Source organism: Amblyomma mixtum, chromosome 10 (assembly GCF_055824585.1).
Source record: "Amblyomma mixtum isolate Tamu chromosome 10, ASM5582458v1, whole genome shotgun sequence".
Classification (NCBI taxonomy): domain Eukaryota; kingdom Metazoa; phylum Arthropoda; class Arachnida; order Ixodida; family Ixodidae; genus Amblyomma; species Amblyomma mixtum.
Window position 1 is genome coordinate 131,969,718 of NC_143021.1, and position 21,993 is coordinate 131,991,710.

The 21,993-nt window shown below is 46.0% G+C and overlaps 1 protein-coding gene and 1 pseudogene across 1 annotated transcript; one reads left to right on the plus strand and one right to left on the minus strand.

Moving 5' to 3' along the window:
- Positions 1–886: 886 nt before the first annotated feature.
- On the plus strand, positions 887–8,018 carry LOC149326974 (uncharacterized). The gene is made up of 2 exons (XM_089562538.1): positions 887–1,049; positions 4,593–8,018. The coding sequence occupies exons 1-2, from the start codon at positions 927–929 to the stop codon at positions 5,763–5,765; spliced, it is 1,296 nt and encodes a 431-aa protein (XP_089418664.1). The 5' UTR covers positions 887–926; the 3' UTR covers positions 5,766–8,018.
- Positions 8,019–10,863: 2,845 nt separating this feature from the next.
- On the minus strand, positions 10,864–17,013 carry LOC149326975 (uncharacterized; annotated as a pseudogene).
- Positions 17,014–21,993: the final 4,980 nt, after the last annotated feature.

A 21,993-nucleotide genomic window follows, 5' to 3' on the forward strand; every position in this document is an offset into this window, starting at 1 on the left:
GTATGTTTGCGGACGTTGGAGACAGCTCGTGCCCTGCTTCCACTTTAATTTTGTTTCAGACGCAGCGGCCGACGCCCAGCGGCACTAACGTCAGTGAAAGACAATCGCTCGAGCGTCTGTGTTAAGCGTGCTCACGGCGGTACATACATAGAGGCTGAATGAAGTTTCAATATCAATCAACGAGGCACTGGAAATACACGGGTAGCTACAGCTGCCGCAAAGTAGAAATTACAAAAGTACTCGGACAGTAATAAAAGTGTTCTTACCTGTCATCTGTAGGATTTCCGCGTCGTAGTATCCGCCCTTTGTTTTGTCGTCCCCCTCCCAATAGACCTGATAGATATTTCCCGCCGCAAAATCTTCCGTGCTCTTTGGGTGGAAATTTTTCACAAGAACCGATGAAGTGACTTTTTTCACGTTGTCAAGCAGAAACTTCACGTAAATGTAAAACACCATTGCACTGATGCACACTCGGGAGCAAGTCACCAATGTCGTGCAGTATAGAACAAAAAGGATGTTGGAACGGTTGGAACAAACTATCTACATGATGTTTTGACAACGTAATGGTGTGTGTGGCGCTGCAGTCTTGTCAAACAAAAAATTGCATGCTGATGAGACTGCTTTAGCGCGTTGCTCTGAAACAGATTGAGTTATCTGTAGATGTTGCAAATGTAGTAGTTAACTTTGTAAGCGCCACTTTCTTTTTGGCTAGATTGTAGCGTTTGCCTTGCTGGGAGAGGCGGGCACGCATTGAAGCTATAAAAAAAAAAGGAGAGGCGGGCGTGCGGAATTTCCCGCGCAGTCTGTAGTCGCCTCCTTGGTTGTACGTTCCATCTGTCTTCAGTGTCGTTCTTGCACCTTATACAAGCCAACGACTCATCTACTTGTACAAGCCTGTTACAAGCGTGCAAAGGAGGTGCTCCAACATGCCTCCCAAAAAACGCTACCGCGCCTATTTGGAGCCAAATGCGCTATCACTGAAAATTCCGCGGCAGACGACATGGAGCCGGCTGCAAAAGGAATCCGCTGCAACGTCTCAAGCACCGCAGGTAATTCACCGACTTGTTTACGTCATATGCTAGGGCCCATTCACTTTCTGCGGCGAAAAGTTTTACATTCCATGAACTCATAAAGAATCCGCAAGTGTTTTTTTTTTTTTTCCGAGCTGTGCAATGTTGCAAAAGCGACCTTTGCCATTAGGCTTGCGAGCCGTGAGGAGAAGCCCGCTTTTCAGTGAATTTTTGAAGCAAAACGCGGGGCGAGCAAGTGCATATTTGTGGGTGTGGATGCGGAAAAGAGGTACGGGTCGCTGCGAAATAAAAGGCACTGCAGAAGTTGAGTGAAGTAGGGACAGCAAAGAAGGGCAAACGGGTGCTGGAGCTGGACAGCTCGAAACGCCGAGCACCGGCGGCACGGATCATGACGGCGCGGCTGCTGCTGTGCGTTGTGCGTGCGTTACCGTAATGGAGATTTGCTTCGCTAGACTGTGCCGCGCTCCTTTGAAGCGTTGCCTTTTGAATAACTTGGACCTATTCGTTTATTCTGTATTTCAACTTGCCCCCCCCCCCCCCCCCCCACCACACACACTTTTTTTAGAGCGCAGCTCTTTGGCGTCCGTTCCTGGGTTTCGCGTCGTCGTCGGCGTCGGCGTCGGCGTCGGCCTCGTAACCAGCTCCGCCCCCAATGTCATGCTTTTCAATTGGTCGAAATGCTCGTGACGTCACAGTGCGCGAATTTCAAATGGGGCCAATTGTACTTTGGCTAGTAACCATGCAACCAATCAAAGCGATCGTATAGTGATGCTGCAACTAAGTTGGACTGAGTTTAGTTAATTGCTTAATTAATCAATTAGCCTAATTAATATAGAGGAGAATGAAGAGGTCAGAAGAAAAGAAAAGAAAGACGTGCGCCGCAGCGACAACAGCGTCCGCGGAAGGAGACGCTGCTGAAAAAAAAACAGATAAGTACGAAGCCGCGTTCCCACCACCACCACGCACTTCCCCACTCAGTAAGACGTTGCTCGTTTCATATACGTTGTGTCGAACATCCTAGACAGTTCCAACAATTGACAGGTTAATGACAGAACACGATGGATAGAAATGCAATAATGTAAATATGAAATAGCCTAATTAACCTTTCTAGTTAGACCGCATAAATCTATAAAACCGAGAACGAAATTGGTCGAGTTGGGGAATCGAACCAGGGTCTCCGGAGTGCGATACGAGCACGCTAGCCACTCCGTAATGCCAGCTGAATGGTTTGGAATGAACAAAGGCGCGTCTAGCTAATACGGCGTCTTCGTTCACTCCCATCTTCCCCCTTCCCCTTACGGCTAGGTGCAGGTGTCCACCCAGATATGCGAGAGAGATACATTTCCTTTCCTCAAAAAATAAATTTACCGTCCAGCAAGGCGTACAGCCGAATTGGCGATGGCGTTCTGTGGACTCCCTGGCAGCGTTGCAAGACGCTGTCGCGTTCCACTCTTACAGGCGAAGCTTAACATGTTAACCACACATCAGTAACACACGCAGACAGCCAATGGACGCGTCATTCGCTGGCAGTACTTGATTCATCATTCACAACCACATTCTTAACGTACGCTCCCTTGCCGCACATGCCAAGGACGTACACCACGATCACATTCTGCGCCATTCCTCTGTACTTTGCTTTGCTGAAACCTGGATGGATCCCGAAGAGCCTCTCGAAATCATAGATTTCCTATACTGCTGTGGTGCTCGCAGAGACCACAACACAGCGGCGGGAGTCGCTATCTACTTGCGCACAGGTCTCTCTGCAATACCAGTCGAAATGTTTGGCACGTCACATGAATTTGGCGAACTGTGCGCCGCAAAGTTGCCCAACGGCTTGCTGGTAGTAGCTGCCTACTTCGCCCCTACCGCACTCACGAAATACGTCGTGCACTTCCTGCAACTCGCATTAACCGTCCATCGATCCACACCGATGTTAGTAGTGGGGCACTTTAATGATGACATAAAGACAAACAGCAATTTCCTAACACTTATGCGGGAGAACATCCCGTTCCTCTCGCTCGTAACGCGTCCCACGGCTGTGACAACCTCGCGAGGCACTTGTATAGATCTCGTCTTTGAGAATCAAGCATTGGTGTACCAAGTCGAACATATATCAGTCTATTTCTCCGACCACAAAGCTTCTTTCATGACTGTCAAGAACTGTTAGTGGAATCTTTGTTAAAGGAATACGTGCGAAAAATAAAAAGAAACTCTGTGATAGCGCATACATGTGTTGCTCGATTTCTTTGCCTCAATCTATTGAAAAGGTGAAACAGCTTTTTGCTGCGCTCAAATTTCGCATTAGGAAGTAACGTAATCGTCGGTAATTTTTTTCTTTGTGAAAGGGAGGGGGGGGAGAAAGCTAAAGTCAGATTTTTTTCTTTTGCGGAATCGCGAGAACCTAGCGTCCTTACACCCATCGCAGGCAGTGGTCATGCTCTTACCTGCGCGGTAAGCATCTAAAGAGAGTTCCTGAAAAGGCGGAGCTTGCATTGCTTACATGGCCTATCAACGTCCAAAATATTGTCTGTGATGGATGCAGACGGCTGATAGCAGAACGCAGCATGCAGAAATGAGAAACAGGGCTAGGAAACGGAAATGATGAATGTGATGAATGAAACCATGGCAAAAAAGTTTGTCGCATCAAAGATTGTGGCAGAAGAGCAAGGCAGCGCGGGTGTACAATGATCAGGAAAAAAACCACTCCGCAGCATCGAATTAAGAGAAACAAGAAACAGAAGCAGAAGGAGACTGGTGAGGTGAAATGTGGATCGAAATATTGCGTTGTGAGGGCCTTTTGTAACATAGCCAGGCTGAAATACAGCCAAATAGCAGTCAAATTGGATGTAGCCGCCATCATTTGGGGACTTGAGCACAGGCGCCAATGAAAAATGCTGCGTATAGAAGAGTTCATCAACATAAATGCAGTCAAACACGAACTCCAACTGAACACTATAAATGTGTGAGAGGTGTCGACTACATCGGCATATGTGGCAAACATATGAGTTTACATGTCGTGCAATTCTGCTCTGACATCATCTGTGAGCAGCACGGATTGCACTGATACTTTTTAAAGCCCGTAGTAATTTTTATGGAAAATTCCTGTGCATACCAGTAAGAATGACAAAAAGTAAAAACACTGAGCCCTCAACATAGCGGATCTCTCAGGTCTCTCTCTTTGTCCAGCAGAACACCGGTTCAGACAAATCTTCTCATGTCAGTGTGTGAAGCTCACTTTATAGCACTGTGAGAGCTGGAGCCGGTCACTTGGTCAGCATCTTATCACAGCCAATGGCAGAGTTGTGTGCAGTGGACGCAATTACAACTGCTGCCCTCTCACATCCATTCCCATTTCGTCAGCTGGAATAGTCTCAAATGCTCAATCTGGGTAAAGAACAAGCGGTGTGAGGATGGAGCAGCAATTCAGCATTAATTGGGCTCACATCATGCCATGATAAGATGCTGACCCACTAATCGGCCAGATTTCTCAAAGCATGCCACTCGGGCTTTCGTCACTGTCTGATGTAGCTAATACATTCCTCTTTTGTTTATTCTTTGCAGTTAGCTGCAGTAAATGAGGTACCAAGAGGGGACGCTGAGGTTACAGACGAACAAACTGAGAGTGAAGAATGTCTGCTGCCACTACCTCAGCTCTCTGAACAAGCAGGAAGTGCTGCCTCTTTTAACCAGAATGCTGAGCAGGGAGACCCTGATGTGTATGCGGAAGCTGACGACCCAGATGATGATCTTTCTGATTTCATCGCAGCCAACTCAAAGACGACTCTTCCTGGCCAGTCCACAACTCGACTGCAAGCCATGCTCCTGATATTATCATTTGTTGTGGCAGCTAAGCTACCATGGACACAAGTTGACAGCTTGCTCAAGCTTCTGAACGCCCTCTTTGCTGAAGAGGTTTTTCCTTCAACCAAATATGGTTTTCGAAAACTGTGGAGGCTTCAGCAGTCAAAAATGGTGAGCATTCATGCCTTCTGCCCGACTTGCCAGTTCTTAATTGATGGCAATGGTACCAGCCACTGGCGTTGCCGAATTTGTTCAGAAGTTGCAAGCCTAGGAGAGGTTTTGAAGAAGGGGAGCTTTTTCATCACTCTTAACTTGAAGCGACAACTGCAACAGCTCCTGAAACGCATGGGCAAAATAGTTGGAAGCAACCTGCTTCAGCTTGCTTCATCATGCCCAGAGGCTTTCACCGATATCACAGATGGCCTGCTCTACAAGAAAGTTCGCAGCGACCACAAAATGAAGTGGAGTGACCTAACTTTGACGATGAATACTGATGGTGCACCGGTATTTAAGTCAAGCAAAGGTTCTGTGTGGCCAATACAAGTTGCCCTCAATGAGCTTCCCGTTCCTCTGCGGTGGAAGAATATTTTGGTTGGAGCAGTGTGGTTCGGCAAGGAGCATCCACCTGCACATCTCTTCATGAAAACCTTTGTGGACAAGTTCCAAGAGGTTGGCAGCCTGATGTGGACCTTTGCTGATCAAGTTGTGGAGTCTGCAGTCAGAATTGTGTGCTGCTGTGTCGACTCACCGGCCAGAGCTGCTTTGCTCAATGCAAAGCAGTACAACGGGTACTACGGCTGCACTTGGTGTCTTAACAAGGGAACTTTAGTTGACGGTGAGACTCCTGCTTTCATTCAGTCTTATGAAGGACACAGATATACAGCATATGTTTTACATGGCAGATTGGTTGCCAGCGGTAAAAGTAAGGAATAACAGCCTACTTGGCTAGTTGGATGTTTTATACTTTGCCGGTGTTATATTCATGTTTTTAATTATTTTCATTTGTTCTTTACTACTGCTTTGATCTGTGCGGCATGAAGTGAGTTTTGATTTTAATGATTTGTTGTGTTTTTGTTGTAGGCACAGTAAAGTACACGTTTGAAGGCGGTGCCATGGTTGAAAGGTCCCACGACACTGTGCTGTCAGCCATGTCCCTTGCAGTTACAAGAAAGTGCTCTGTCGATGGAGTGAAGGGGCCATCTCCAGTTACGAAGCTAGGAACATTGGACTTGGTCTGGGGCTTCCCTCCCGATTATATGCATTGTGTCCTGGAGGGTGTGACTGCACAAATGACAGAGCTTTGGCTGTCTGCAACTGGGAAGCCTTGGTATGTAGGAAATAGAATTGCCGAGCTAAATCAGCGTATATTGAAAGCACGGCCACCAATAAGCTTCTCGAGACTGCCAAGGCCAATTTCAGAGAGGGCATTCTGGAAAGCCACAGAATGGAAGTATTGGTTGCTATACTACAGTGTGCCATGCCTTCAAAACATTTTGCCAGATAGATATATTAGGCATTTTTCATTGCTGGTAGAAGGCATTTTTATGCTGCTGAGAGAAAGTGTTGAACGCAGTGACACTTTTATTGCAGAAAGGTTGCTGAAACAGTTTGTGGAGGAAGTGAAAATATTTTATGATGAAAGTGCGCAAACATTCAATGTTCATCAACTTCTACATCTGGCGAAATCTGTTAGGATGACAGGTCCACTGTGGGCCACGTCAACCTTCCCATTTGAAGGGGGCAACGGGGACATCTTGAAGCTTGTGTCTGCTGCGAAAGGGGTTCCTCGGCAAATATCAGAAAGATTCATTATGAATGGAGTTCTAAATTCTTTGAAACGTCTGGTACCTCTTCCTCCATTTTTGAAAAAGCAGCAGGAGCTAATTTCAGGTAAAATTTCTAAACAGCACAAATCTAGTGTCTTAGGTGCAGCTTTGCCACCTTGTGTCTATGAAGAACCCATCCAAATACTGTTGAGGCAAAACATTGGTTCCGAGGCATGCGTAAGTGAGTACCTTAGAGCTCGTGTCAAGGGGTTCACTGTACACAGCGCCCATTATCAACAAGCAGAAAGAACATGTTCATGCTACCTGGAAGCAAGTAACGGCAAACTTGTTAAAATTCTCAAGGTGTTTGCTGCTGACAGCAAAATCTTGCTGTTGTGTCAAGAATTGATTACTGAAGTGTTTGAGCTGCCCTTTTTGTTCAGAATCGAGCACCCTCCATTTGGCATCGCTCTCTGCATGCTTTGCGAAGAAAGCGTTGTTTCATCTTGTGTGCTTGTGGAACAAGAGAGCACATTCTTAGTGAAGATGCCTAATCTTCATGAAAGTGATTAGTCATTTTCAGTACCATGAGGGAACAGCATGAAAATATTCTTGAGTAAGACACTTGTATCCCACTTGCTTCAAATGCTGTCAAATGGGAAAATGCCGCCCCTGTGCACCATATTTTTGCATGCTGGATACTACCGAGCTATGAAACAAACCATTCAGCATATTTTTAACTTTTAGGCCTCCTTGGTGTTATGTTTTTACAAGCACGGGCGTACAGTTCGACACGGCCCACTTTTGCAGGGAAACAAAAATAAACTTCTTCAGCTTTTGAGCTTTTTTCATCGGTGAACTGCAACATAATACTTCTTGAAGCAAGTTTCAGTGTACAAGCAAGTCGTCTTATACATCCAAAAGACTGCGGTATGGATATTTACCATATTTGAGGTCTTTTTATGAAGTGATTGCTACAGCTCTGTTCCTCTCTTTTTCTACAAAACCAGTGGTCAAAACTGGTTCAAAGCGATGTCATTCTGAGCACAGTTTTACGATATGTATGCAGCATGTGAGACACGAATACAGCTTTGTGAAAAATGCAAAAATGATGATGCTGATCTTTTCGACATAGACAAAATACCCTTTGCCCAGTCTGTTGCACATCTTACTCATAGCAGTTTCACTCATCCACTTTTTCACTGATCTCCATTTATGATTGTGGCCAACTTGCTATTGCGTTTTACAAAATTCAAAATGTCATGAAACTTGGCAGCACATTGCAAGGTACCTAGTTAGTGTTGTTTGAGGTTGCAGCGTGTTGCATTATCATTAACACACTGTCTTGTTTGTTGTGCATGTTCACTGTCACATGGCAGTGGCATCCAGTACACTGTCTTGTGCATGTTCAGCAAGAAAATGTTTCGATAGGCGTTTTTCTTTGCATTTGCCAACACGTCAACACATACATGCTTCAATGGCAGCTTAGTACAAAATTCACACACGTACTTGCCAACTGTCTCCATCAAGGGAACATGTAGCCTTAAATATTGAGCCCGCTGGACAGACCAACCAAAGCATGAATGCTCCTGCAGTGCCGTGTTTCACATGAGGTTCGGAACTTAGTATTCGGAGAAGCCTTTGCCCCACAGTATATGCAGTTTAGCTGATGATTTCTCTACAAGATGTATCCCTATATATATGACTTAGCAACCCGAATGAGCCAGCTTTTTTGTAAGGGTTCATTTCTGTTAAATGAACACACTTATCAGGGACTGTTATCTCTGTGTTTTCAATCTGTTCCGAGTTCATGAACAGTTCTTTGAAGCAGTTCTCATGCATTCGTTTATATCCAGTGAAAACTGCACCCATTTATTTTTATTCTTTGCTTACTTAAGCTGGATAACCTGACTGACATTGTATCCTGTGATATGAGCCCTTTTTTATATAATATTGTGCCTTATTAAGTAATGTCAAGTTGCGGTGTACTGTCTTGTGCATTATTTGCTGCTCTGCTGCTCAGCACGAGTTTTTTTATTCTTGTCCTTCATGCTTCGAAGTAGGCATTGTTATGAAAAACAGCAACTTATGCTGAAGATGTTCTCTACAGTGTATTTGCACTTCCTTTGCACCTTTCCATAGCCTTCAGTGGTAATGTACAGCGGGGAATTTTTTCAGTGCATGTAACTTTGGAAGGGCATTGTTTTCCAAGACCCTTTATATAATGATATGTAAAATGTCGTTTGCTTGTTTTTTTTACCTACATGTGCTGACCTTGAGACTTTGTTTGGCTGTTGATGAAAAAGTTGTCTGGGGCATCTCACCTAGCGGGTGTTAAAACAAGTAAACTAGTAGCAAAATGCACCTTTTAGCAGCTATGCAATTGGTGGTGTTTGGTCAGTGCACGAAATAATCGTTGGCCATTTAAACTTGATAGTTCACATTCTCTTCATCTCTTAACAATGTACAGCTCTCATGTAAGTCAGAAAATTAAGCTCTTACAGGCAGAATCTATAGCACAGGGGGAGCTTAGGATGTTTTCGGCTGTTTTGCCGTGTAGCAATTTTTACTGTTGCCAACTCAGCCATGCCTGTTCCTGTCTTGCTGTTCCTTATGGTTTCTGGCATTGCGTCGATGAGCAAATGCACAGTGCTGTGTGAAGTTGTCTTCAAATGCCCTTGCACAATTTGTTATCAACTGAGCTGGCATTTGCTGTTGTGCTTAATGCAGCTGGCAGCACTTCAGTACTTTCCTACCTGCCCGTCAAGTATTGTGTCTGCACAAAAGCCCACCTCCTTATCACCATTCTGATTCCAGTAATTTCATTGCCTTGATCACTGTGAAAGGCACTGGTAAGCACTGTGGAAGCTGCCTGGCTGTATGAAAGGCCCCACATTGCTACAATTCAGGGGAATGAATTGATGGTGTTCTTTTGTGATGCTTTCAGGGGCACTTTCCCAAATGCCCATTTCGCGAAGGCACTACTGCAACTCTGAAACGAAGGAGTTCTATGCTGAATTTTGAGAATAAATGTGTTTTAATTTCTTTCAAGCTTTAGTTCAACCTGCTGTCATGCCTTTATGTTTTCATAGTCACACCAGATACAAATTTTTTGTTGTCCTGGCTGATATGAGCATTTAACTATACCTGGAAGCTAAAAAAGTGTGCCTTTTTTGTCCACATAATAAACAGACTGCCATTCATCCTTAGTGTAATAGTAATAAATACCAAATTATATGCTGTATGATACGCAAATGCACCTCACAATTTACCTTGGACTTTTTTACGGTTTGACTGTGGTGTGAAGACATGAACACCCATAGTTGCAACAATGGACTATGCAATTAAGCAGGACAGAAATCTTTCATTAATCTCAGTAAGTACCAAACCAACCTACATGTTGGTCAGTGCATGAAATAATCCTTGGCCACATGTCTGGCATGTGCCTGAGATTGTATCTGGTACATCATGCAAACTAGAATGAACCGAACAGATCTTTTTGGTGGCGCTCGGCTCCCGCACATGAATACAGCAACAGGTCTGGTGTGCTTGAGCTGGATCATATACGCCAGATGACTCGAAACCAGTCTAGTGTACGTGCACACCAGACGACATGAAACCAGTCTAGTGTGCACACCAGACGACATGAAACCAGTCTGGTGTGCACATCAGACAACACCACACCGGTCTGGTGTGCACATCAGACAACACCACACCGGTCTGGTGTGCACATCAGACAACACCACACCGGTCTGGTGTGCACACCAGACACCACCACACCGGTCTGGTGTGCACACCAGCACCACCAGGCTGGTCTGGTGCCCACACCAGCCACACCAGGAAATCCTGGTGTTAACACCAGAACACACCAGAACAGTCTGGTGGATTTTTCAACTGGGTTGCACTATATTAATGTCATTTCAGTGGCATCACCATTTTGTGTACAATAAAAATGCGTAAACTGTTTGTGTCAGATCAGTAGGCACAGGTAGGAACTAAATTGCAAAACAAATTGCAACTTGTAGGAAGCAGCATGCCAAAGTAGGCGCGCCAGCAAGCCTGGACAGAAATGACAGACGAGTGGCATGCATGCATGCATGCTCTGCATGGCTAATGCTTAATGCACAGCATGTCTATACACGATCCAGCATTACACCGCAGGGTTGAGCTGGTCATGTTTGCACTGCTGACCACTTTGGGCACACATTCAGGTCATGGTATTGTAATAAACACATAGAAATTAGAATAAACGAGCTTTTATTGCTTTACTTGGCGAAGAATTTTTCTAAGGCGTTCACTACCTTCTCTTGCAGAGCAATCTGCCTCTCCCTTTGCTCGTATTCCTTCATCCGAGCTGGTTGTAAGGTCTCCCGCAAGAGTTTCTGCTCTTGCAGGAGCCCTCCATGAATTTGAGACAGAGCACCTGCCCCCCCTTTTCCACTTTCTGGAGGGAGGCTGGGCTGCGGCTGGTGTGGCAGCCAATGCTGCGGCTGGTGTGGCAGGTGCTGATAGGGCTGCTGGTGACCCGACTGCTGGTGGTGTCATCGCCTGCGGTGACCCTGTGTCAAGGTCATCGAAGGGCAGCGTGTCGTGCACTGCCATTGTGGTGGTGACGGCTTCAGCGGTTTCACCTTGCTCCATCTGATGAATGATCTGCGTGGCAGTCATACTGTTAGGCAGGGCAAGAACAGAATAGGCAGCTAAAGGTTCCTTTTGCTCAACTCCACAGTTCACGTTTCCATTTGGCAGTGGGTGGCCACCATCCATTACATTCTTAAGGAGCACACATAGCTCATCTTACTGACATGACTAGGCTGAAATAAGCATTGCTTAGTTCTCACAGTGATTTTGAGGCAAACCCTGTTATGCTGGGTTCACTGCCATTGTGATACTGGCGGTATCTTGCAACAATTAATTTCCGGCAGAAAGCTGTAAATAAAAGCCTTTCTGTGAAAACATGCTGGCTAAAATCAGTTAAGGTGCCGCAGTTTCTGCAGCTCTAATTCTTTATAGATGCTGACTGCAAATTCCATTTGAGAATTCCCGTCATTGACTTCAAAATAAGCATCTGCAAAGCACTATTAAAGAAAATGAGCTAATGTGATTAGCTCTAGCACTACCAAGCATGCTGCGCAGCACTAATAGCTGCTATAAGCTGCAATAAATACTGCAACATACCTCTTCAACTCTTATGTCGCTTTCCTGTGCCATGGAGGGATCATTGGCCGGCAGTGTGCCAATGAACTGGTGTATGCGCCACCAGAATTCCCACGTGACCGCTCCTGAACCGGTCGTTCTCTTCCTCAGCCACAATCTGAAAGTTTTTTGCAAGGGCGACTGAGACAAGAAAAAAAAATTGGAGGACGCTTCAGCTTCGCCTGGTAGGCCAGAGCGCCTTGCAGCGCTGCCAGGGAGTCCGCTGAACGCCATCGCTCGTTTGGCGCGGCGCTTTTTAGGAAAGGAAATGATGCAGCAACGTTCTCACTTGTCTTGCTGGACACCCAAACCGCGCATGATACGCAGCGCCCGATTATAGGTCACCCGTTCAAATCCCTGCCGCGAACTAGGCTGTAATTTAACTAGTACGTTTATGGCGCACGAAACGTTGGATCGTATGACGCCATCCGGAACGTTCTGGGGTAAACGGGTGGCATGATACTTTTTTATTTATTTTATTTATCATCATACCCACAGCGCCATTGTCTGGCATTACAGTAGGGGGGTTGAACAAAATGTACACTTGTACTTTTTGTACAAAAGTACCTCATGCAGGTAGTTACAAAAAAAGATAACAATGAGATAGAAAGAACACGGAATTATTATACATAAAAAATGCCACAGCATGGAAGAAAATGAATCATTTGATAATATGGACACTACTTCCTCGGGCAGCTTGTTCCATTCCGAAACCGTTTTAGGGAAAATAGACATTTTAAAAAGGTCAGTCCGGCATCTGTATTCTTTAACTTTAAGTGGATGATCTCTTCGTAAAGACACGTAATCAGGGTTGGCTATATATTTGGTTTTGTCTATTCCAGTTCTAGAATGAAATATGTTATGAAATAATTTTAAACGCAGAACTTTCCTACGTTTTTGAAGGGAGTCCCAACCCAAAGATTTTTTCGCGCTCGTTACACTAAAATATCGCCCATAGTTATTGAAAACAAAACGAACGGCCAAATTCTGAACTCTTTCTAGCTTTTGAACGTCAAGAAAGGATTTTGGATCCCAGACTGTGCAAGCATACAAAAGTATGCTTCTAACGTTTGCATTATACAGCAGTTCTTTAGTCTTTAAAGGGAAAAGTTTAGCGTTACGTCGAAGGAAGCCTAAAAAACGACAGGCTTTGGCAGTAACGAAATCCACGTGACGATGCCAAGACATTGAACTTGTTAAATATACACCAAGATATTTAAATTCCTACACTGAAAGAAGTCTGCTATTATTTATGTTATAAGTGAAAATATGGGGAACCTTCTTTTTAGTGAAACACATATGTACAGATTTTTGTAAGTTAATATGCATTCCCCAGTTCTCACACCACTGGGCCACTTTGCAAAAATCCTGTTGTAATGCATCAGAGTCACTTTGATCGTTAATAATTTTATACAATACACAATCGTCCGCAAAAAGACGCATGTATGAAGAAATACCTGAAAAGATGTCATTCATATAAATTATGAACAGTAATGGGCCCAAGACGGATCCCTGGGGCACCCCTGATGTTACAGCCACCTCATGCGACTGTTTCCCGTTGACAACAACACATTGACGCCTAAAGCTCAAATATTCCTTTATCCACCTAATAACGTTCTCAATTATGTTGTACCAGTATAATTTTTGTATTAACAAGGAATGTGATACGACGTCAAAGGCCTTCTTGAAATCTAGAAAAATACAGTCAACAGAATATCCCTTATCCAAAGCACTTGACAGGTCATGTGCAAATTCAGTAAGCTGGGTGACACACGAGTAACCACTGCGAAAGCCATGCTGATTAGTATTTAAGAATGAATGTATGCTAAGATGATTCATAATATTAGTATAAAACACGTGCTCTAAAACTTTGCATAATACACTGGTCAAGGACACTGATCGATAATTTGAAACAACATTCCTAGGTCCCGATTTATGTATAGGTACAACATTAGCAAGCCTCTATTCATCAGGCAAAGAGCCGTCCTGTAATGACTTTGTGAAAAGAATTTCAAGGTACCTTAACAAATCAAAAGCGCAAGAAGAGAGCAGTATCGTGGGTAAGCCGTCTGGACCGGTGGCACTGTTATCTTTTAAGCGTTCTAAGAGCGACACAATTCGTCGCTGATCAAATTCAATGTTCTCCATAGGTTCCGTACAGTTCAAGGCCAGGCGAAAACCGGCAGGGCTATTGTTGTCCTTAGCAGAAAACACTGAGCTGAAAAACGTGTTAAAGCACTTGGCTTTCTCCAGATTATCATGAACGATACTTCCGTCGTGATTGAGTGGTGGGATAGACAATTCATCCTTTGTTTTTTTTTATGTACTGCCAAAATTCTTTAGGGCGATCCTGGATACGCATGTCGAAAGACTGAAAGTAGGAAATTTAGCCTCTTTGACCAAAGCATTCATATCATTTTTGTAATCTTTTTTTAACTGATCCATGTTATCTTGCGACGGATTTCTTTTGAAGCGTGCACATAGTTGTTGCCTCTTTTCAACGACTCTGCGCAGCGCTTTTGTAAACCGTGGCTTGCTTTTGCTGCGACGTTTCGTCATCACCCATGAAGGCACATATTTCTCACGCAAATCAAAAAGTTTGGCTGTCAGTGTGCGCCACAGCTCATCAACGCTGAGTGAATCATACAATGTTTCGTACACATCGACATAGGATTCAAGTGTCCGGGCTATCTCGGGGAAATTTGCTTTTCGATAACTGTAAATGCGCCGATTGCCACAGTCTTCAAGTTTAACATACTGAAAGTTAATTTCTGCTAAAACACAACTGTGATCAGTGATGCCGGGCACTACAAGGGTAGAATAAGCTGCCGATGGTTGGTTAGTCAATAATAAATCCAGAACATTGTTACCACGGGTTGGCTGCAGCACTAATTGGGATAAGCTAAATGAATTGCATCGATTTAACAATTCTTTGCCTACCTCAGAATTGGCTCTAGACGGAAGACATCCAGAGCTCCAGTCTAATTCAGGAATGTTAAAATCACCTGCAACAACTAAATAGTCAGTTTTAACAGTTTCAATCATATCATTTAGGTCGCTGATGGGTTCTAGCTTACTTCCAGGTGGCCTGTAAAACGAGCAAACAGATAGTAATTTACCATTTAGAAGTCTAATTTGAGCCCATACTGCCTCACATGTCCCAACATCAATTTCCATCTTACGAGAACTAATTAAGACGCCCACCAGGATAAATACGCCGCCTCCGTGCCCGTGTCGATCCTTTCGATAGCTGATATAGTTACTCGGAAAAACTTCGCTATCGCTAACATCTCCATCCAGTCATGATTCACATCCGATCACAACAGAAGGTCTCGCCATGTCAAATAGACCATGTAGCTTGTCCACTTTATTCTTAATACTTCTGCAGTTTAGTACTAGAATCGACAAAACATGGTCATCCGGCTTAGCTTGTCAAGAAGCTCGAACTACCTGCCCCTGAGATTCGTCGCGAATGTATTTGACGCTATTCAAGTAAAGGACATCGTATTTCAGATGTGCTTTGCCATTGGGTCCCTTGGGAGTTTTGGCGTAATCCCATAGCATTTTCCTCTTGTTTCGTACTGGTTCAGAGAAGTCCTCTGAAATGCTAGTAGAACTTCCTTTCAATTTCTTCGCATTTGACAGAACAGCCTCTTTCTCTTTGAATGAACTAAAATTAACAATTATTGGGCGAGTTCCTTCTGAATGGAACCGTCCGAGGCGATGGGCTCTTTCGATTCTAGGGTCTATTCCCAGAGTAGACCTACACAAATCTAGGACAAGTTTTTCGGAAATTGGTTGTGATTCGTGTTCATCCTCGTCCTTAATTCCATAGAAGAGCAGATTGCACCGTCGAGATCGATCTTCAAGATCGTCCACTTTCTGCATCAGAGTCTGCCACTCAGACTGCTGTCTTTCACTACTCGCCCTACAGTCCTCGACAGCGGCCCGCATTTCCTCAGGACCTGCAATCTTTGCTTCTAAATTAGGCATACGGGCATTCAGATCTGACATAGCTGTTTTGTTTTCATCCTGATAACTCTCGATAATTGCAAGTTTTTCTTTAATTTCTGTCTGGCCATGCAAAAGCTGCTTCAGGATCGCATCACTACGTCCTGGGTTAACTTTTATGTCGCCGCACAAAACCAGAAGCAAAAGGTAAAACGCAGCTCTCCGCAATAAAGAAAAACGATACCTTCCGCGTAACATGGGTCTGTGTGCTACAGAATGAGAAGAAACGCATGCATACAATACAGGGGGTGGAACCGGCAAAGCGTGAACTAAACATATATTGAAATATGTGTCACTAACCTGCGTGAAAAGCAGTAAATGCGTGAGCGGCAAAGCCATTTCGGTATCGCCGGTTCCACGCCCCAACGGTGAAGTTATGATTCCCGCTTTTTGTAGAGTGTAGTCGCACGGGCTGCAAAACCATGGTGGCTTGACTGGCACTGCACACTGTCCAAAATCGGCTGCGAGGCACACACAATCGTTGAAGTCGACCGTGGTTAGCACAGGTGAAGGCTTGGTGAAGGAACCAGTATCCAGCGTAGACGAATCATGCATAGCAGATAATTCCTCGGCATGAAAGCAGTGACTTGAAAAACCAGCGATGAACACCTGCGTGAAAAGCAGTAAATGCGTGAACGGCAAAGCCATTTCGGTATCGCCGGTTCCATGCCGGTTCCACGCGGTGCTCAGTAGTACGACGCCGACGGCTTTTGGACCGAACGAGCTGTATCAACACCGCTGTATACGCTGTCGCGTAATAAAGGAAAGTGCTGACGATGAATGTGTCATTTCGTGCTGCCCTACGTAAAACTGGGCTGACTGTAGTCACTTGAGTCAGCAATGTTTACATACTGCGCTGCTGCGAAAGATGCGAGTATGCAGCGCAGTGAAAAACAATGTTGGTTACAAAGGGTGTCTCAAAAACAACGCTGACAAGGCTGCGAACTTTTTACCGCGACAGACCGCATGCTTGTAATCCGCGCGCACAGAAAAGCCACTTACCGGTACGTTTGCCCCAAGTTTTCGATCTTGTTGTGAACTTGGGCGCGCGTCCTATAGTAGCCGGCTTCTCGTAAACGTTGAGCAATTTCTTCGTACACGCCGCCGTTCCTCTTCTGACGACGCAAGTCGGCGAGGCGATCTTCCCATAAGTCTATCAGCATAAGCGTTTCCCGGTCTCTCCAAAACTGCCGTGCCGCCGACGTCATTTCAGAAAAAAATAAAATAAAAAAAAAGCTGAGACAGAAAAAATAAGGGGGACGTAAAAGACCTCGCACCACCGCAGGCAGAATAAAAAATAACACGTGGGTTGGAATCGCGGAAAATATACAAAAGAAAGCCAGGAAAATTATATCAAAAACTATCGCGTAAAAAGTGATCTGAGGACCACATCAAAATGGCTGAGCTTTTCGTCGTGTTTGCTTCTCGCGCGCTTGTTACTGCGAGCGAGAGTATGAAATTAATGCGTTGTAAGCCAAAACCATACAATTGTTAAATAATTTTATAGGCTAATATTTTTCTGCCTGCTTTAAAGTTTATGAGAAGAACGTTTTTTACGCTCTCGTACCGTAAACGCATCGTGCACGAGAGTGCGCGTTGGCGCCGCTCGAAGCAACGCTAGCAACCTTGGGAGCGCCCGAAGGCCCTCGAAATCTCGATGGAGTTCCGGGCTGCTCCGTTGACTCGATATACTGTTGAGTCGATGGCCATTGAAACTGGCCGTGTAGCAGCGCTCTTAGTTAATTATCTAATTAAGTGCAGTAAAAAAAATATTCTGAGGAGCGCCACACGATGCCGAACAATGTATCATTGGTTTCACCGTCTTTCTAACAACTTTTTTGGCATTTTAGGCGCGTAACTTGCGCTGTTGTGCGTGAAAACGATTCGGCTGTCCCATGCGCACAGCCGCGGCGCTGCGGTGCAACGCCTCCGCACGCCATGATTGAGGTCCAAATAGCAGAAGCACTGCCCCGCGAGCATGTTTTCTTCCCGTGTCGCACTGCCGCTTGGAACCCGCGTGCATCGAGGATTAGGCCGGGAGTCGTAGGGCGCGATAGCCGCACTAAACTACGTCGTAAACGGCTGTCACATCGTCTGGGCAGCTGCGCTAGTTAGCGCTGCTGGAGCCTGTCGTGGAAGCAGGCGCAGCGGCGAAAGTTGATCACGGGATAGGGTCCCCTCCATTCTCAGATAGAAGCTCGGACAGCGGTTAGTGACAGCAGCGCTTCATTATACTCCACGTTTCTTCCGGGAAAAAGCCGAAACGTGGATGCTAACGAAAAGGGTTCAGCTTAAGTTAAGGACAACGCAGCGAGCTATGGAAAGAAACACGATAGGTGTAACGTTAACAGACTGGAAGCGGGCGGAGTGGGTGAGAGAACAAAAGCGGGTTAATGAAATCCTAGGAGAAATGGGCTCGGGCAGGCCATGTAATGCGAAGGCAAGAGAGAAGGCAAGCGTACCTCCTACGAGAGGGCCGCAGAAAGTTAGGTACGCGGATGAGGTTAAGAAGTTCGCGGGGATAAGGAGGCTGCAGCTGGGTGAGGCCAGTGTTGAAAAGGCCTAAACCTTTAGGGTTTAGTTAAAAAAGGGTTATAGAGGCTTATGCCCTGCAGTGGGTATAATCAGGCAGATGATGATGAGGCTCTGGCATTGTAAGCCTGTTGTGGCCCAGAGGCACGGTCGTACCCACCCTGCGTTTCAGGGTGCAGCATTGCGGGAACAAGAGAACGTTCAGCGCCCTTTCTTTTGAGTCTGCTACATCTGGACCCCAAAGGGGAAGGGGTTGAATGTGGAGTGTTTTCGTAAACATCAGCCGAGTTAAGCCTATAAAAAGACAAAAGACCTCTCCCGCTTCAGCCCTTCCCTGCTGAAAAAAGTTCTATGATGCAATAAACTCACACGGTTTATCATACAAATATCATACTTATCATACAAATCTTGTAATAAAAACAGCGCAAGGACACAGGACGAGAACGGAGAGTAGACACACACGGCGCTGAGTGTATCTTTGACAAAGCGCATGCGCGCGCTTTCTTGACGCCCTGCCTTATCAGCGCCGTGTGTGTCTACTCTCCGTTCTCGTCCTGTGTCCTTGCGCTGTTTTTATTACAAGATGCTTAACCAACTCGCCCAAACTGCCATTTTACTACAGATCATACAAATCATAGAAAATTATAATTAAAATGTCATACATTTCTGTAAAATCATACAGTCATCATAAATATGTCATAGAATATCATACAAATTGTATGATATATCATACAGATTGTATGATATTCTATGATGAATGATCTATGAGGTTATTGCATCATAGAACTTTTTTCAGCAGGGTTTAACCCTTTCCTACTCTAGCTTCAAGCACCCATTCCGATGAAATTTATGATCTAGCCACCTGATTTTTTTCTGCTCCCTGCTCTGCGTGTATGTACCTTCTATTCAATTGCACTCACCTACATTCAGCAGCATGTATCGCGCACGCGAAAACAGCTTCACACGACTGCCGTAGGTCTAATCATCACATGGTTTAGTCCCAATATGCGTAGGGAAGTGCTAGACAGTTTTAGCTGTGCGTGCGCGAAATCTTTGCGTACGCTACGAGCGCACCTAACGCTCACTGCCGGCCGTCCTGACAAAGTCAGTTTAAGTTGAGAGTGGCTAGCGTAGCGCACGATAAGCGTAACATACTGTGACGCCATCTAGTGACAAGTCAAAGCTCCTGAACTGTGTGCTGAAGAATCTTTTTTCTCCTTTACTAATGGCAGTAATGGATCGATTAGAGAGAATTTTATTTTTTTTTAAGCGAAAATCATTTGAATCCGATGAAAATGTAAGTTCCTGTGCAGAGTTCGAGAAATACTTCGCCTGGGATTGTTGCTATGGCGACACTGTACACCGTGTACACATAGGCTTAAGATTAATAAATAGTTCAAGTAATCTCTAAAACGATGCTTATTTCTCGCCTATATCATTTCAGAGGGGTGAGAACGCGCAATATAAAAGTGAATACAACCCTGTAGAGCGAGCTATCGCGTCGAAAAATGCAGCGACGACGCAGTACTTGGCCCGAACCGGTCCGAAGCGGGCGGGCAGGGCGCCGTCATGTTGTCAACGTTAACCACGCTAGCCACGCGAGCAACACAAGGCAAAGTCCGCTGGCTTGCGTACGTACGCGAGATGCAGGGCTCGCGCTTGCGTTCTGCGCGCATGCGCACTACCGTCGTGGCTCGTGGCTGCTTGAGTTGTGTCTGGAAGAAGTTCCGTCTTTCCACGTACTTCCTCACACTTCTATCTCATCGGACCCTTCCCACGTGCTTGGACGCTATAAAAAGTGAGACTTCGAGCCCGGATAGCCAGTTTCCTGCACTGCAGTCACCGCGTGTATTTCGCAGCTGTATCAGCATTCAGTGAGAAAAAAGAAGCTCTCATCGGAATGGGCAGACTCCTTGCTATTAAACATTCTTCCCCCAAGCATATTGTACTCCAGAAGCCAGTTGTCGCCGCAAAGAATTCTACGCATCTTTCTTGTTCGAAGGACCCTCGAGGCAAGAACTACCTCGGCACACGACTGTTGTGTTGTGCCATGGCCTGCATCGACTGCCTGACTGAATTGATATGGGACGAAATGTTCAGCTTCTGCATCGGATCTTCAGTTGGTGACGCACGTCAGCGGCCAAGCTGTGGGGACTACGCCGCTGTCTGATGTACAGGGTGGTCCACTCTAAGTGCGAACACGGCTCAGCGTGGCGCGCTCCGCGGAGCACCAGCGGATCCGGCGCGTTCGCGCATGGAAGCAAAGTCGCGCAGGCGCACAGGGGTCCAGGGGAAGAGCTTCGTGTCGTCTGCTACAGCGCTGGCGCGCACCTCGCTTGTATTGCTGGTAGCAGACGACACGAAGCTCCTTCCCCGGACCCCTGTGCGCCTGCGCCGCTTTGCTTCGATGCGCGAACGCGCCGGATCCGCTGGCGCTCCGCGGAGCGTGGCCACGCGGAGCCGTGTTCGCCCTTAGAGTGGACCACCCTGTACAGTCGAGCGCGATTTGAAGGTTATCGCGCGAGCGTCGACCAGCCTAGCACTCCAGGCACCTGGCGGCCGGTTTTGGAACAGGAAAAATCATGATTTCGCACTCTTCGCTCCCTCGTTCGCTGTTCCATACAACAACCATCACCCCCGCGACAAACCCGCCGCCCTTTCTCTCTATTCTAAGCTTTCCATTTGTTGCGATAAAGTGTGGACTTTGTTACCTCGTATCTTGGTCTTGTTTCTTGGTCACCCATTCTTCCTGGCTCAGCAGCAACGACGTTACATAGGCTAGATACAGCTTCGTAGCGTCCAATTTCAGATAAAAAAAATGAAACTGATAGCCCAGCAGGGAGTGACGGCTGCTGAAGGAACAGCAAAAAGAGTGAGGGAAGCTGGCCTGATACCTCCCTCGCCTCGGCAGAGAATTCTGGGTCATGGCGCTGTTCATGTTCCCGGTCGACGCTCGCACGATAACCTTCAAATCGCGCTCGACTGTACGGTAACTCACTCGCCCTCTTACGCATCGAGTGCGCTATAAAAACACTCGCTGAATAAAGCCGTTCGTGCAATGTTCCCTGGCTACGTCCACGTTTCACTAAGGCCAGTCATAAAATGATACAGCTTCCTCAGACGGAGCCTTCCTGGTTTCCTTTGCCCAAGCAGCTCCCAGCCTCAAGAGCGCAGCCCTGCAGCCCAGACACGTCCGCACATTGACGTTCGCCACTGACACGGACGAGCGGACCCTGGACAAATTCCCTCGGCGTCGTCTGTCCCGCCAAGTGCAAGCACTACGCTTCACCATCTGCTTAGTCCCTCCATCTAGAGCCATCCTTAGCTTCGTCGAAACCTGCAACAACCTCCGAGAATTGCGGTTTGCAGGCTGCGTCGTCGAGCCCGTACCGTTGATTGAGTTGTTCGCACTGAACCTCGCAGGGGTGCGAAAGCTAGAATGGACTCTCCACGAGGAACACTTCTATGAATGTTGGCTTATGGACAAAGACGGTGTGCGGATGGGCGTCGTGACCGCGTCGTCCCAACTGAGCTCGGAAGAAATGTACACCGAAGTCGCAGCCACACCTGTAAGCATCGCATTCTTAGAGCTTTTCATGATTAGGTGCCGCGCGCTGCAGCGCCTCCACATTCATGCCGACCGCAAAGAGGAGGAA

Excerpts from the sequence above, each read along its gene's own strand:
- LOC149326974 (XM_089562538.1), top strand. The coding sequence starts at position 927 with ATGCCTCCCAAAAAACGCTACCGCGCCTATTTGGAGCCAAATGCGCTA. Across the intron at positions 1,050-4,592 it reads CAACGTCTCAAGCACCGCAG|TTAGCTGCAGTAAATGAGGT; the intron begins GTAATTCACCGA and ends TATTCTTTGCAG.